A 14,861-nucleotide genomic window follows, 5' to 3' on the forward strand; every position below is an offset into this window, starting at 1 on the left:
TGGGTTTCCTCATTGATAAAATTGGGGGTGCGACTCCACGACCCCTAAGAGGCATGATCTATCCTCTACCTTCCTCCAAAGCTCCTGGATACAAGAACCCCTGGGAAGGCTAACACATTGAGCCCCAGAACAGTGAGTGGGAACTTTCTCAAATCAGGTCCCCCAAGTGGCCGTGGGAGGGAATAACACGCGAGAAGCTGGCAAGGCGTCTCAGTCCGGGGTGGGCTCCGAGGAAGGGCAGGATGGGGGCTAGAAAGGGGGCCTTGAGAGACATTGGACAAGGAACAAACTGCTATCAATCAAGTAACCAGCCGAGCCAGGCCATATGTCTTTTTTACGTTTTCAAACAGGGATTCTTGATCCGGAATCCAGTGAACTTAAAAACATATATTGATAACTATCTCCCTGTAATTGGTATCATTTGTAATCCTAAGCATTTTATTTTATATACTTAAAAATATGATTGTGAGGACAGGTCCCGAGGCTCCCCCAGACTACCCAAGGAAGCCACGACCCAAAAAAGGCGAAGAACTCTTGCTATTATTGCTTCTTTGAGTTTGTATTTATTTTCAAGATAAAACACGAGGCAGATTTCAATCCTGGTGTTGCCACTTTCTATGTGTGACCTTGGGACAATAACGTGCCTTCTTGGGCCTCAGTTTCCTCGTCAGTTAAAAGGGGGTTGGCCTTGGATGCTCCGTAGGGTCCCGGGCCCTCTCGCAATCCAGGACCTCCCGACTCCTTCTAGCGACCACCTCCAAACGTAGCCCTTTCTCCTCCCCCCCAGCCTGCTCCTCTGAAGTTTGCCTCGTAAACCTCGCTGCAAAGGGAGCTCTGGGCCAGTTGCAGTCCCGGAGCCGACTCGTCGGGAGGTGCCAGAGGCAGAGTCGGGGGCGGGCGAGGAGGAGGGGTCCGGACCGCGACCCGGGGCTGGGCGAGGTGGCCTCGCCAATCCTCCCGCCCCCCAAAGCGGGAGCCGCGTGAGCGCCAGCTCTCCGGGGTGGTGTTTCCCCTCTCCCCCCTCTCTTTCTGTCTCTGCTGCTGCAAAGGGAGGCGGGGGCTGCGGGGCAGCTTTCGGAGCAGGGGACGCCGCCCGCCCGCCCGCCTGCCTCAGGGGACGTCGGGCAAGCTGAGCTGAGCCGAGGGACGCGCACAGCCCCACTCGGGCTCGGGCTCCAGCTCCGGCACCCCTGGCCAGCCCCAGGGCACAAGGGGAGCAAGCAGCTGCCCGTCTGAGCCCCCGGCCATCTGCGCCCGACCGGGAGCTTGCAGCTAGCTCGACTAAGGTAAGGCGGCTCCCGGGAGTGCCTGGAGAGAAGGGGTTTGCCTCCGGAGCCCTCAGACCGCGACCCCCCCCCTCATGCTTGCAGCCACAGCCGCCAGCCATTGCAGAGCGCACGCGGGGTTCTGGACTGGTAGTGGGGTCGCGGAGGCCAGCCTTGTCCGGTGCCCGTGCTGCGACGGAGGGGGAGGGGAGCGCGCGCCAAGTTTGGGGGTATGGGGGGCAAGGCGGGCATCGGGCCGGCGCTGCAGCCCAGCCCAGTGGCCGGAACTGCGCCGCACTCAGCGAGCCCCCAGACTCGTTCTCCGCTGCTCTTCTCGCGGCCGGGCTGGGGAGGTGGGGGCTGGATGTCGCAGGCAAGAGGGCAGCCCACCCTTTCTCCCTCTCTCTGTACCCCCTGCCCTTGTCAGTCCTCTCCAGGGATGCAGGATCGGGAGCGCAGCATCCAGCCGGACCCGGGCAGCGGGGTGCGGGGTGCGGGGGAAGGCGGGGAGTAGGAACAGACTGGGGGAGGGGGGCAGTTTAGCTCCCAGGAAAATCTCTCGCTAACCTTGCTCGCCTGAAACCCTTTTACTTCTCAAACCCAAACGTGCCGCACGATCTTTAAGTTTGGGGTGGGGGGGACTGCATTCGTTGAGTCCTGCCCTCGCCGCCACCGCCCCACTTCAGGACTCCCCCTTACTCGTTCCCTCCGCAGTGGCTGGAAGCTCTTCGGTCCCGTCCTCTCCAAATGGGAGAGGCGGGCTGGGGGAGGGGAGAACAGTAATCGCGCTTGGCGAACCCACGGAGCCACTCGGTGAGCTCCTCTCTCGGTCCCCCTGAGCACCGGCCGGCCACCTCCTCCAAGGTCATAGCTTTGATCCTTTCCATTTTTCCTGCTGTGAAATGGTTGCAGTCTCCGGAGGGCGAGAAAAAGAGACTGGACTTGGCAATTTCATTGGTATTTCATTGGTATTCCCAGAAGGGGAAACTCATTCTACCAGTGCAGGTCGACTCCACTTCCGAAACTTAACTGTCTTAGTTGTCTGAGGCACTGAGAGGTAACCCAAGTCCGAAGCAGAAGCCAGGTCTTCCTGTTCGGGCACACACGCACAGCCCCAAATGGACCACCCGAGCACCCTCAGGGTGCTCCCTTGGGGTGAGAAGGTGGAATACATTCTGTGGGGGCTGATTCTGGTTTAAAAAAGAAAGAGACAGAATATTTTCATTCAATGAGATGCGATCCTGAGCTAGAAGGAACTTGGGAAACCATGTAGCCAACCGCGCTTTTGTACAGATGGGGAAACTGAGGCCCAGGCAAGAGAAATGACTTTTCCAAGGACACACGGGGAGCAAGCGTGCCAGAGGTACGATTGAACTCGAGTTGTTTGGTGCCAGTTAGTCAGTAGTGGACTTTTTGTACTATACCACATTGCCCCTGATGGGGGGGGGTGGTAAGGGACCACCCAAAGGTGTAAGAGCAAAAGCTTTGGAAGGTGAGAATATGGCCAGTCTCCAATACAGCCATTCCCCGTTAAAATGTCAGCCTAGAAGGGCCCTGCTGGGGAGTTTTGTTCAGCCTTTTTTTTTTTTAAACTTATCTCCAGCAAAATACTTGCAACCTCTAATTGTAAATCTGAGGATGAGACTTCTCTCTGTATTCTGGGTAGTGTGCTATCTCAGGAAGAGGGAGGCGTCTACAAGGTACCGTGCAAAGAAAACTGGGTATGCATTCAGGGCCCCCTTGTTTGATGCTTGGTGGAGTGACCTTGGGCCGGTCACCTTTCCTGGTCTCAGTCCCTTATCTGTTCAATGGAGTGGGGGTGGGGTTGGAATAGATGGACTCCAGGTGCCCTCCAGTTCTAAATCTGATGGCCAGGGGAGGAGCTGGGTTGGGACAAAGATAATCAGTATTTGGGGCCAGACAGCGCTCGGTAAGAATTGGAGAAAGGGTCTGGAGTCCCATCCCTGGCTTGTCCTGTGCTGGGGTCAGCTGAACTGGGAGTTAGGGGACCCAGATGCAGACCCCTGCTCTGCCTGGCTCTGACCTTGTTACCCAAGACAACAAGGCTCTTGATGATCTTTGGCCTCAGTTTCTACATCTGTAAAATGGAGGGGGAGAGCATTGCAGTAAATGGCTTCTAGGTCGTTGATCTACTCAATGGAAATCATGGCTCCCCTGGTCTGTTTCTTCTCATCTGGAAAAATGATCAGTGTTGGACTCTTAAAAATACAATACAATTTCCCTTATAAGCTTGTGGGCTTTTTTTTATGCATTTAAAAATAGTAGGTTGAGAAGAGGTCTATCAGCCACTGGGCCAGTCCATGACAATGACGTAGATATCCCTTTCAGGTCTGAAGATACCTCATGTGGTCACCGCCACCACTCTGGGTTGTTCCGTCACTTCAGTTGTGTCTGAATCCTTTGGACCCCACTGGGGGTTTTCTTGGCAGGGACACTGGAGTGCTTTGCCATTTCCTTATCTAACTCATTTTACAGACAAGGAAACTGAGGCAAACAGGGTTAAGTGACTTGCCCAGGGTCAGTCACTTGGCTAGGAAGTGTCTGAAATCAGATTTGAACTCAGGAAGATGAATCTTCCTGACGCCAGGTCTGACACTCTATGCACTATGGCGCCCCCTAGCAGCCCTACAAGCCTGGGAAGTAGGCACTATTAGTACGCCCATTTTACAGATGAGGAAACTGAGTCTGAGTGGTTAAGAGTGACTGAGGCTGGACTTTAATTGAGATCTGGGCGATCTGTGTCCAGCATTCTTACCCCCCTGCCTTATGACCCCCCCAAAAAGTTAAGAACCTTGTGCCGAGTGATCTCTGAAGTCTTTTCTAGCCTCTGGTCTCTTTTCTCCCCCTTCTCCGGACCCCAGTTTCTCTGAGTGATGAGCTGCCGGGTCTCTATAACCTGGAATCTGTTGATGTTTCAGCCCAGGTCATGCTGTTGATCGGTATTCACAGGAACCACTGATTCTAACGTTTTATGTCCCATGGCAGGGGAAGACTTTGTAATGATCACCCCTGGTGGTCCACCAGCCTCTTCTGCTCAATTGGAGTAGAGAAGACCTGAGTTTGTATCAAGCCTTTCTGAGTTTCCTCTCAGCTCCAAAATAGTTGACAATAATAATAATAGTGCTTTATTAATATGTAATAATAAATAATTTCTATATTAGAGTATTTCTATAGAGCTTAAATTTTTTTTAATTTAATTTTTGTATTTTAGACTTTTATTTTCCTACATAGAACTTTAAAGTTTGCAAAGGGTTCTACACACGCTTGCTCACTTCATGAAAGTTCCAAATCATCTTACCTGGCACTCAAGGCCCCCTAAATTCAACTTTCCAGGTCCAACCTAATGTCGGGAGGAAGCCAAGAGGCCACCCAACATCCCTCTTCCCCTTTAAATCGGTGACCTCATTGATGGGGAGGGGAGGCACTTTTCTAGGTGGTCCCTCAGACCACCTTGAACTTGGCTTTCTAATTCTTGAGGGCAGGGATCTTGTTGGATCTAAACTTGGTATCTCAGGCTTTGCAAAGAGTAGGCGCTTCATAACTGGATGGTCACTTGGGCTTTGAGCGCTAAGTCACAAGTGCCTCCCAGATCAATCCATCTGTGACTGTCTTTTTTTAACACCTGGAGGTGAGGGGGAGGGCAGGGAATACTTGCATGCTCCAGCCCAAAGGGACTTGGGGATAATAGAATTTTAGGTGGAGAGCAGGAAGGGATGGGGGGTGGGGTGGGGAAAGGCAGCACACTTCCCATTGTACCACACTGCCTCCCTGAGATCATCTGGTCACATTCTTTCCTCTTACAGATCAAGAAGCTAAGGCCTGAGAGGGAATGTGACATTCCTGTGGCCACACAGCTAGTTTGTGACGGTCAGAAGTCAGATCCAAGTTTTGTGGTCCCCAGCCCCTGGTGCTGCCTCTTTCCTTTGGGTGGGATGGGCCAGGTCACCCCTGCAAGCCACCAGAAGCTTCCCTTGCTTTTGGTTCAGTTCAGTATCTGTCTAGATCTGGGGGAGTGGAGAGGGGGAGAACAATACCATTAACAGCAGAGTTGACCATCAGGGAGGCAAATGGGATGCCTTCGACCTGCTCTTTGCTTAAAATGTCACCGAGGCCGTTTTTGTTGAAGATTTAGGTGCCTTTGATCAGAGGGGCAGCTGGACCAGGAGGCTCAGGCTAGGCGGGGACTTGTGGCCCTGGGCCATCCAGGTCTTCTGGGCTTCTTGGCCAACTGCAAATCCCAAGCCAGTGTGGGGAGAGTGGAAGGAGGTTAGTGCCAATTGTTTCCTAATGAGAAATAACAATAATTCACATTTCCATGGGGTCCCATAAAGGCAGTAGGACAAAGTGAAGACTGTGCTCAGCTCAGCATTAGAAGCTTCACTTATCATTGTTTTGCTGAGTCATTTCTGTTATGTTGGACTCTTCGTGACCCTATTTGGGGTTTTCCTGTCAAGGATACTGGATTATCTTCTTCAGCTCATTTTACAGATGAGCAAATTGAGGCAAACAGGGCCAAGTGACCTGCCCAGGGTCACACAGCTAGTAGGTCTCCAAGGCTGGATTTGAACTCAGATCTTCTTGACTTCAGACCACGTCCTCTATCCATTGCACCACTTATCTATTAAGGAGTGACATCTAGAGAGTTCCCTTTGGCATATTTGCATGTTAAGATTTATGAAAGACCTTTCTCACTGCAACCCTGTGAGGAAGATACTACAAGTATTACTTTCCTTTTACACATGATCAAATTGAGAGTAAGGGCAATTAAGGGCTACCCATAGGTAACTGGAAGAACTCTCTGCCTTACTGTTTCCACAATCCATTAATAATTAAATAGTGGGGGCAGCTAGGTGGTGCAGTGGATAGAGCACTGGCCCTGGAGTCAGAAATACTTGAGTTCAAATCTAGCCTCAGACACTTAACACTCACTAGCTGTGTGATCCTGGGCAAGTCACTTAACCCCAGTTGCATCACTAAAAAAAAAAAATTAATCAACTAGCATTTATTAAACACCTACTAGGTGCTAAGTGCTGGAGGTACTTCCCCCACCCTACAAATAAAGCAAAAATAGCTCCTGCCCATAAGAAGCTTAGCTTCTAATGGGGGAAGACAACATGAAAATAAAAGGGGGGAAGAGGCCTGGGGAAAAGCCAGCAACACATCCACAGCCAACCAGAAGCATTCTTCTTGTCTGAACCGGAAGAAGACAGGCCGCTGGGTTGGAGTTGACATTAGGGATGGGGGTGGGGAGCTTCTGTCTTTCTTTTTTTAATGCCTTCCATTCAACCTGGAGTTGGGGAAATGATGTAGAGAAGGACTTGCGACCTCAGTGACTGGGTTTCTGAGAGGAAGCCTGGCTGTGTGTACCTGGTCCCTCATCCACAGGGCCGAGACAGAAGCTTATTAAGTTAGGCAGAAGAAGAAAAGCAGCTTTCAGATAAGACCCAGTCTCTGCCTCAGGGAGTTTGCTGTCACATAGCTGAGGTTCTTTCTCTCTGTCCCCCTTCACTGGCTTCCCCCGCCTGCTCTTTCTCTAACTCCTTTGGGGGGGGGGGCGCTCAATGAGGGTTAAGTGACTTGCCCAGGGTCACACAGCTAGTAAGTGTCAAGTGTCTGAGGCCAGATTTGAACTCAGGTCCTCCTGAATCCAGGGCCGGTGCTTTATCTACTGCACTACCTTGCTGCCCCTCCTCTTTTTCTCTCTCTTCTCTCTCCTTGTCTCATATGTGTCTCTCTCTTTTCCTTATTTTGTCTCTCCTCTGTTCCTTTTCTTTTCCCTTTCACCCCTTCCCTTTCTTATATCCCTCTCCCTTCCCTTCCTTTCTCCTTCTCCCTCTTTCCTTCCCTTCTTCCATTCTCCTTCCCTTCTACCTTTTCCCCTCTTCCTTTCTCCCCTCTCCCTCTCTTCCTCCTCTCTCCTTTCCTCTTCCATTCCTTTCTCCCCCTTTCCCTCTCCAGCTCTCTGTCTCTCTCTCCCTCCCTCCCTTCCTTTCTCCCTCTCCTTCTTCCTCTCTCTCTCTCTCTCTCTGTCTCTCTCTCTCTCTGTCTCTCTCTCTCTCTCTCTCTCTCTCACACACACACACACACACACACACACACACACATACACAAACACACAGAGCCACTCTAGGGTGGAAGAGACCAGTAGGGGAGTTGTGAAACTTCATCTTGGTCTCAGCTCTTCCATGAACTCTGCCCTAGGAGAAGTTGTCATGTCAACAGGACTCAGTTTCCCTTTTTTGTAAAATAGAAGCGGTGACACACTGGATATCAGGTTTGTTTGTTTTTTGTTTGTTTTTTTGGTGAGGCAACTGGGATTAAGTGACTTGCCCAGGGTCACACAGCTAGTAAGTGTTGAGTGTCTATGACTGCATTTGACCTCAGGTCGTCTTGACTCCAGGACCGGTGCTCTATCCACTGCGCCACCTAGCTGCCCCTTGGATATCAGATTTGAAGGGGCAGTGACGTTCAACTGAAAGGGTCCCAGACACAGCTTCAGAAAATCTAGGTTAAATCTAGGCTCTGTAACTTATCAGTTCTGGGAAAGTCATTGCCCTTCAAGGACACTGTTTTCTGATCTGTGAAATGGGAGTGATAATCCTTGTAATTTGCAGGGCTATTGTGAGGAAGGCAGATTGTTAACCTTTAAACACCATATGAATTATTTTATGAAAACAGAGTAAAATATTACAATGGAGAGAGCACCAGCCAGGGACACAGGGGACCTGAGTTTGAGACCCAAGTCAACTAACTCTCTTGCTTTGAGATCTTAGACAAGTTTCTGCATCCCTGTCTCAGCCCTGCTTTCTGCCTCTGTCTCTTTCTCTCATTCCTTTTTTTCTGTCTATATCTCTGCCTCTGTCTCTTTCTCTCTTTTTCTTCTCAGTTTGTTCTTATGGAATGTGGGGGGTGGATTGTCCCTTCTGGTGCCTGGCAGCTCTGCCCCTCAGTGACTGTGTGCATATACATGTGTTTGTATCACACACATACATATACACATTCAGTGCTTGTGTATACAATCTTATCTTGTATATAAAATACTTCAGAGGATTCAGAGCATTCTCTCTCCTTATGGAGGAGAATTAACAAAGAGGCAAAGGGGCTTTCAGGCTAAAAATAGACACCCCACAGCATTCAGAATAAAATAAATGCGGTCTTGAGATTTTAAGTAGACTTATTGTCATATACAGGCAGATATAGATTGCTTGTATCTGAAGGATTACTTAAAAGTTCCTTCTCTAAAAGGAGGGGGTGGTGAGGCCAGGGAAGAGTCTATTTTAAAAGAAACCCTCTAGTCTGTGTTCCCAGAAATGCTGTAAGCTCAGTTTCCCAAGTCCTCCTTTATCAAATTTGAAATTAAACATATCCCCTGCCAGGAAAAACCTAAATCATGACATATGCATTCATCAATCAATCAACCAACCAGCAGTTATTAATCACCTACTATGTGCCAGGGACTGTATACAGATCTCATTTGAGCCTCACAACAATCCCAAGAGGTAGGTAGGGATTATAGGTATATTTGTATCTATTATATTTACTTATTATTATTTAACATACCCATTTTTAAGATTAGGAAACTGAGGTGCACAGAATTGAGGTCACGCAGCTTTGGAGTGCTGGAGAAAGAATGTGCATGAAGATCTTTCTGACACTGGGATCAGCATGCTGGGGACTCCATGAATCCCATTGTCACTCAAACAATCCGAGCTTCTTGTTTGTGGCTATGGGTGGATTAAGAAAAAAGTTTTTGCAGCTTCAGTTTTCTGGCTAAATCATGATTTCTGTGTGCAAAGTGACTTTTGTTTTTTGTGAATAATAATCACAACAACAAGAAACAATAACAACAACAATAAGAAGAAACGACAACAGCAACAACAATAATATTAGTTTACACATTATTTTATGGTTTACTGAGGGGTGTTCCTGCCATATGACTCTGAGCAGAGGCAAATCCTGTGACTTCCCTTTTACAGATGAAGAAACTGAGGCTTTCCCTCCAATGACTTGTCTCTTGTCCTGAAGGTAGGGAAGGAACCATTCTGACTCTGAACCCAGGCATATTTCTGCCAGGCCATGTGGCCTCTCACATTATTGTGTGGGTGTTTCAAAAGCATGCCCCAAGGGCTCCGGGAGATTTGGGATGGAGGGCAAAGATCGCGGAACAGCCGTTCCCCAGAGGGAACTGAGCTCTGGCCCCAGCTCCTGACACTGCCAGGCTGGGCCACCTAGGGCAAGGAGCTGCCCCTCTCTGGGCCTCAGTTTGCCCATCTTCTGGACTACTTTCAGTCCCCCCTGCTTCTTTTTGAAAAGAATGAACTGGAGCATGCTCCAAGGACGGTCACCAAGGTGGTCCCTGAGACTTTGTTGTATGAGGATCAGCTAACAGAACTAACTGAGCCTGGCTAGCCTAGAAGAGAGAAACATCAGACTCCCAGAGTTCCTGAACTGAAAGGGCCCTCAGAGGTCACCTAGCCCCAGTTGTATCTGAAGAAGAAGCTTTCTCCAGCATCTGAGTTAAGCCTGGGGTAGGGAGAAGGATGGTGGATGAAGGAAATGGGCTTTTGTTTGACTTTTGACTTTCTGACGGGCTGTCATATGGAAGAATTATTACCTATGTTTTGCTCTACTTTCCAGGACAGGACCAGAAGCAATGGGTTGAAAGTGGACAGAGACCATTGTTAGCAGGATATAAGGAAAGCTTAGAAATACTTAGAACTAGGGGCAGCTAGGTGGTGCAGTGGATAGAGCACTGGCCCTGGATTCGGGAGGACCTGAATTCAAATCTGGCCTCAGACACTTGACACTTAGCTAGCAGTGTGACCTTGGGCAAGTCACTTAACCCCAATTACCTCACAAAACAAAAAACAAACAAACAAACAAACAAAAAAGAAATACTTAGAACTACCTCAGGGAAGAATGGACTGATTAAATCAACCAATTTAATCATTCATCTGACCCCCCCCCCCCACCAAATTGTAGATAAATTCTTCCTTCTCCCCCAATATTCATAAGGTCACAGATTTTGAGCTGGAAGGGAACTTAGTGGTCATCTCATCCCAGTAAGCAGGGAGCTCCCCATCACTTAGTAGTGACCATTTGTCAGGGATGTTGGCTGGATGACCTCTGAGGTCCCTCCTTGACTCTGAAATTTTGTCCCTCTTGGACTAGATTCAAAGGTTCTTCCAGCTAACCACAAAACATAAAATATTCAGAAGTTAGAACATCTTGTTTTCTAGATGGGCCTGGAAATCAGGAAGGTTTGGGTTCAAATCCCTCCTTTTTCTCCTAATGGCGGTGTGATCATGGGTAAATTTTTTGACTTCTCAGTGACCCAGCAAACTTTCCACAACTATATATTGCCAAGCAGCTGTTTCTTTGCATTGGGAGGGGAAGTTCCCTCCCAGAACAATGATTAAACCAATTTGATCATTCATTTAACCCTCCCTCAAAATTCTAGATAAAAAGTTTTTCCCTCCTTGGTTTTTCATTAAGATCGTAGATTTTGAGCTAAATGGGAACATAGTAGTCATCTAGTCTTAACTCCTAATTTGAAAAAAATTGTAATATCTTGTTGTTTAATTTGATATCTTTTGTTTAATTTCCAAATACATTCCTCTTCCCTTCCCTACTCGGTGATCTGTCTCTTGTACCAAAGAATAAAAAAAGAGAGAGAGAAAAAACCCCAGTTAAAACCCCCAAACCAACATATCAGTATATCTGACAGGGTATGCTGCATTCTAGTCCCATAGTTCTCTACCTCTGCCAAGAAAGGAGGAGTGCTTGTCTCTTTTTCAGAGCCAAATTTGTTGTTCACTTGGTTTTTTATCATGTCCAACTCTCCATGACCACACTAGGAGTTTTCTTGGCAAAGATACTGGAGTGGTTTGCCATTTCCTTCTCCAGTTCATTTTACAGGTGAGGAAACTGAGGCAAATAGGGTTAAGTGACTTGCCTAGGGTCGCACAGCTGGTAAGTATCTTGAGGCCATTTTTTAACTTAAACAGATGAATCTTCCTGACTGAGGGCCCAGTGCTCTGTGCACCATGGCACCCATTATAAATAAATATATCGTGTTCCATTTCCTTCATTGTTGTTGTTGGTGGTGGTTCCATTTGCCTTTTGTCCTCATTGTGTATTTCATTTTCCTGGTTCTTGTTTATTTCTTTCTACATCAGTTCCTATAAATCTTCCCAACTTTCTTGGTCTTCATTATATTCTCTGTCTTCTCACAGAACAGTAGTATTCCATTATATTCATGGGCCACAATTGGTTTGGGCATTCTTTAATTGATGGGCATATACTTTGTTTCCATTTATTTGCTGCTACAAAAAGTTCTGCAATTAATATTCAGGTATAGTAGTGCCTTTTTGGCTTTGATCATCTTGGAGTACATTTCTCAAAATGGTATTTCTAGGTCAAAGAGCATGAGCATTATAATCACTTTCTTAACATAACTCCAAATTGCTTTCCAGACTATTGCTACCAATTCACAGCTCTACCAATAGTGTGTTAGTGTGCCAACCTTTCCAAAGTCCCTCCAAAATCGACTTTCCATTTTTTGTCCAATTTCCTAAATGACTGCCAGACGCCTCATCCGATAGATTGATTTTATATTTCAAGATTCATTTGAATGAGTTGAGGCTCAGAAATGTGACATAATTTGCCCGGAGATCATACAGGTAGAAGAAGGTGAATTAAGGATAGGAAATTAGGTCCTCTGACTGTAAATGCAATTTAAGACCCAACTTCTCTGGATCTTAATTTCCTTTTTTGTAAAATGAGGGGTTGGAATGGATGGCCTTGAGACATCCCTTCTAATTCTAGATCTTTGAGATACTATGATTAACACCCAGGGTCTTTCCTGTGAGTATATGTCTTTTTGGGAGCAAGCAGAATTGGAATAGTTAGCAAAATTAAGTTTATGGCTGGGGCCAAAGGATTGGACCTTCATTGGATCCAGATTTACAAATTGTGGGTATTTCTGACCAACTTGTCAGGTAATCTGTGTAAGCTGCACATGGTACTATCAGTCCCAACTTCTACTGCCTCTCCAATTATAGATAATTGAAATAATTTTTAAAAAAAGCTTTATTGATACCTTTTTTTATTACAGTCATTTTTGGATATAACCCCTACTTTCCATACCTTCCCTTATAACAAAGAAAAATAGTTAAGAAAAAACAACCACTAGAGACTGTGGCTGAGTGTCCATGTTCCATTCTGCCCCCCAAGTTTTCTCTACCTTTCTACCACCAGGAGGGAAGTCAATTTCATCATCTGTTGGATTGGCTATTACAGTAACCTCAATTTTGGCTTTCTTTGGTGGTTTTTCTTTACATTACTGCAGTCATTGTTCTTGTGGTTCTGCTCACTTTACATCAGTTAATGCAACTCTTCCCTGTTTCTCTGAATTCCTTCATCAACATTTCTGACTAATGCAATTCATGTTTCATTTCTTGTAGCCAAATGGTTTTCTAACACACCTCACCAAGTTAATATGAGCCAGAGTTGCTTGGTCAAAGGCATACAGGAAGGGACAGGGAAAGATGAGGGGCAGAGAAGTGATGTTTGTAAGTGGGGAAAATTGAAAGGGAAGAGACATGTGTTGGGGCAAGGATGGGTTGTGGAGAATGGTAGGGTAAGAATACAGCTAGGAGCAGGGTGGTAGTGAGAGAGTGGAAAAACCCTTCAAAGCAGATAATGCAGAGGAAGAAAACATCTTTAAACTTGAATTTCCTAGAAGGTTCTTTCTTGTATGACCTGAAGTTTCTTTCCATGTAACCTTTACCCATCTGTTAATAGTCATAGAATCTTGGAGGAGGAGGGGACCTCAGGAAGCCATCAGATTTAACCTATACCTGAGTAAGAATCATTATAAGAACACACCTGGTCATTCAACCCAAGGGAGCATCCCACCTTTTCTCAAAGACCTCCAATCTTGGGGTTGGGGGAACCCACTACTTCCTGAGGCAGTCCTTTCCCTCCTCCCTCCCTCTTTTACATGCCAGCCCTTTGGGTCCTTGGGGGCAGTGATCATAGCTTGCCAGGTCTCCCCTTGATCTTCAGTCCTTTCCTCATCTTGGCCAAGCTCCAGATTGTCAATGTTCTTCCTAAAAGATGGTGTCCAGAACTGAACGCAATATGCAGGCATGGTCTGACCAGAGCATCCTAGACATCATACATGCCTCTCTCAGAGTAGCCTCAAAGGGCATGAGCTTTTTTGGCTTCCATATCATGCTGTTGACTCCTCTGGAGCTTGTGGTCAGCTAATAGTCCTGGGTCTTCCTCCCACACTTAGAGGAAATGCCCAGGTCAGCCACGGCTCATTCTTGCCTGGCTCTGATCCTGCTTTTCAGTTCCTCCTCACCCAGGACCTCCGTGAATTCTGTGGAGATCCCTCCCATGAGAACTTTTGCTTGGAACTCTATGGGAGAAAGTGCACCTGAAAAAAGTCATTTTGGCCGCAGAGTGAGTTATGGCTGGGAGGTGGGGACACTTTCAGTCCCCTTGGGTCTGGGACACTGAATAGGTGAGAGGTGGTGATGGCCCCACTAAGATGGTGGTTGTGTGATTGGAGAGAATGGACTCATGTGACACAAGTTGTTTAAGCAGAAATGACAAGATTTAGCAACTCCCTGGTTCTTTGGGGTGTTGGAGACTGAGGAGCTGACAATAATGCCAAAGGTTTGAATCTGGCTGACTGTAAAGATTGTGGGGCCTTTGACATAAATAGGGAACTTTGGAAGAGGAGAGGTGTTGGGGGAAAGTGGTCACCTTGTTTTCCTTACTACATGGGTCATAGCTGAAAGGGACCTCATTGAGTCCTGTCTCCCCCACCCCCACTTTTAGGATGAGGCCCAGAAAGGTCTGTACTGGGCTTTTTCAAGCACAGGATTTGACTCTAAGTCTTTTAGGATTGTAGAACCGGAGATAGAAGAGGTCTCTAGAGGCCAATTCGTTCAAAGTCCTCATTTTACCAGTAAGGAAACTGAGTCTCAGAGAGGTTGAAGGCCACAAATCCCACTGCTTATAAGTGTCAGAGGCAGGGTTTGAGCTCAGCTCTCTTGACACTGTCAGGCCCTAGGAAATGTTTGTTGATTGATGGAAGGGACATGCCAGACTCCTTAGGGAAGGGCGGTAAAATGGGGGAAAGGACCCCAGACAAGGAATGCAGAACTGAGGTTGACTCACTGACAGCAGTGCTCGGAGCCAGCCCTGCCCTGCCTGCTCCCAAAGCATGAAATGTGGAGTCAGATGAGAGGGGAAGTGGGAGAGCTTCCCCCGGGTCTCAAAAAACTTGGGGGCGGGAAAGAGAGTGGGAGGGCGAGAGGCAGAGATCCAACATTCCTGACTGGGAGAGAAGGCGCACATAGATTGTGGAGGATAGTTCGCTAACCACATTCCCCGGAGGTCCTTGAACACAGGAGAGATTCCCTATGTCTGGGATGGTTTTTAATCCTGTCTAGTCTGTAAGCAGGGGGATGGACTGAATGACCCATGCCCCTTTCCTCATCTCCCCAACCTGAGGTTATTTTTAATCAAGTGTGGAGTAGCCTCTTTGTCCCCCTGGTT

The 14,861-nt window shown here is 47.5% G+C and overlaps 1 protein-coding gene across 2 annotated transcripts in view; it reads left to right on the plus strand.

Moving 5' to 3' along the window:
- The first annotated feature begins 667 nt into the window (after positions 1-667).
- Positions 668-14,861, plus strand: part of KANK4 (KN motif and ankyrin repeat domains 4) — a 107,065-nt gene continuing 92,871 nt past the window's right edge. Inside the window, exon 1 of one of the 2 annotated variants that reach the window (XM_043999368.1) lies at positions 668-1,286. Coding sequence is in view for 1 of the 2 variants with exons in the window: in XM_043999366.1 (XP_043855301.1) it covers positions 2,588-2,628 (41 nt within the window). In the remaining variant the exon portion in view is untranslated. Of the gene's footprint in view, positions 1,287-2,552; positions 2,629-14,861 lie in introns of those variants that run through there. The other variant, XM_043999366.1, reaches the window with a different exon arrangement.

The sequence above is a fragment of the Dromiciops gliroides genome, chromosome 4, assembly GCF_019393635.1.
Source record: "Dromiciops gliroides isolate mDroGli1 chromosome 4, mDroGli1.pri, whole genome shotgun sequence".
In the NCBI taxonomy this organism is placed as follows: domain Eukaryota; kingdom Metazoa; phylum Chordata; class Mammalia; order Microbiotheria; family Microbiotheriidae; genus Dromiciops; species Dromiciops gliroides.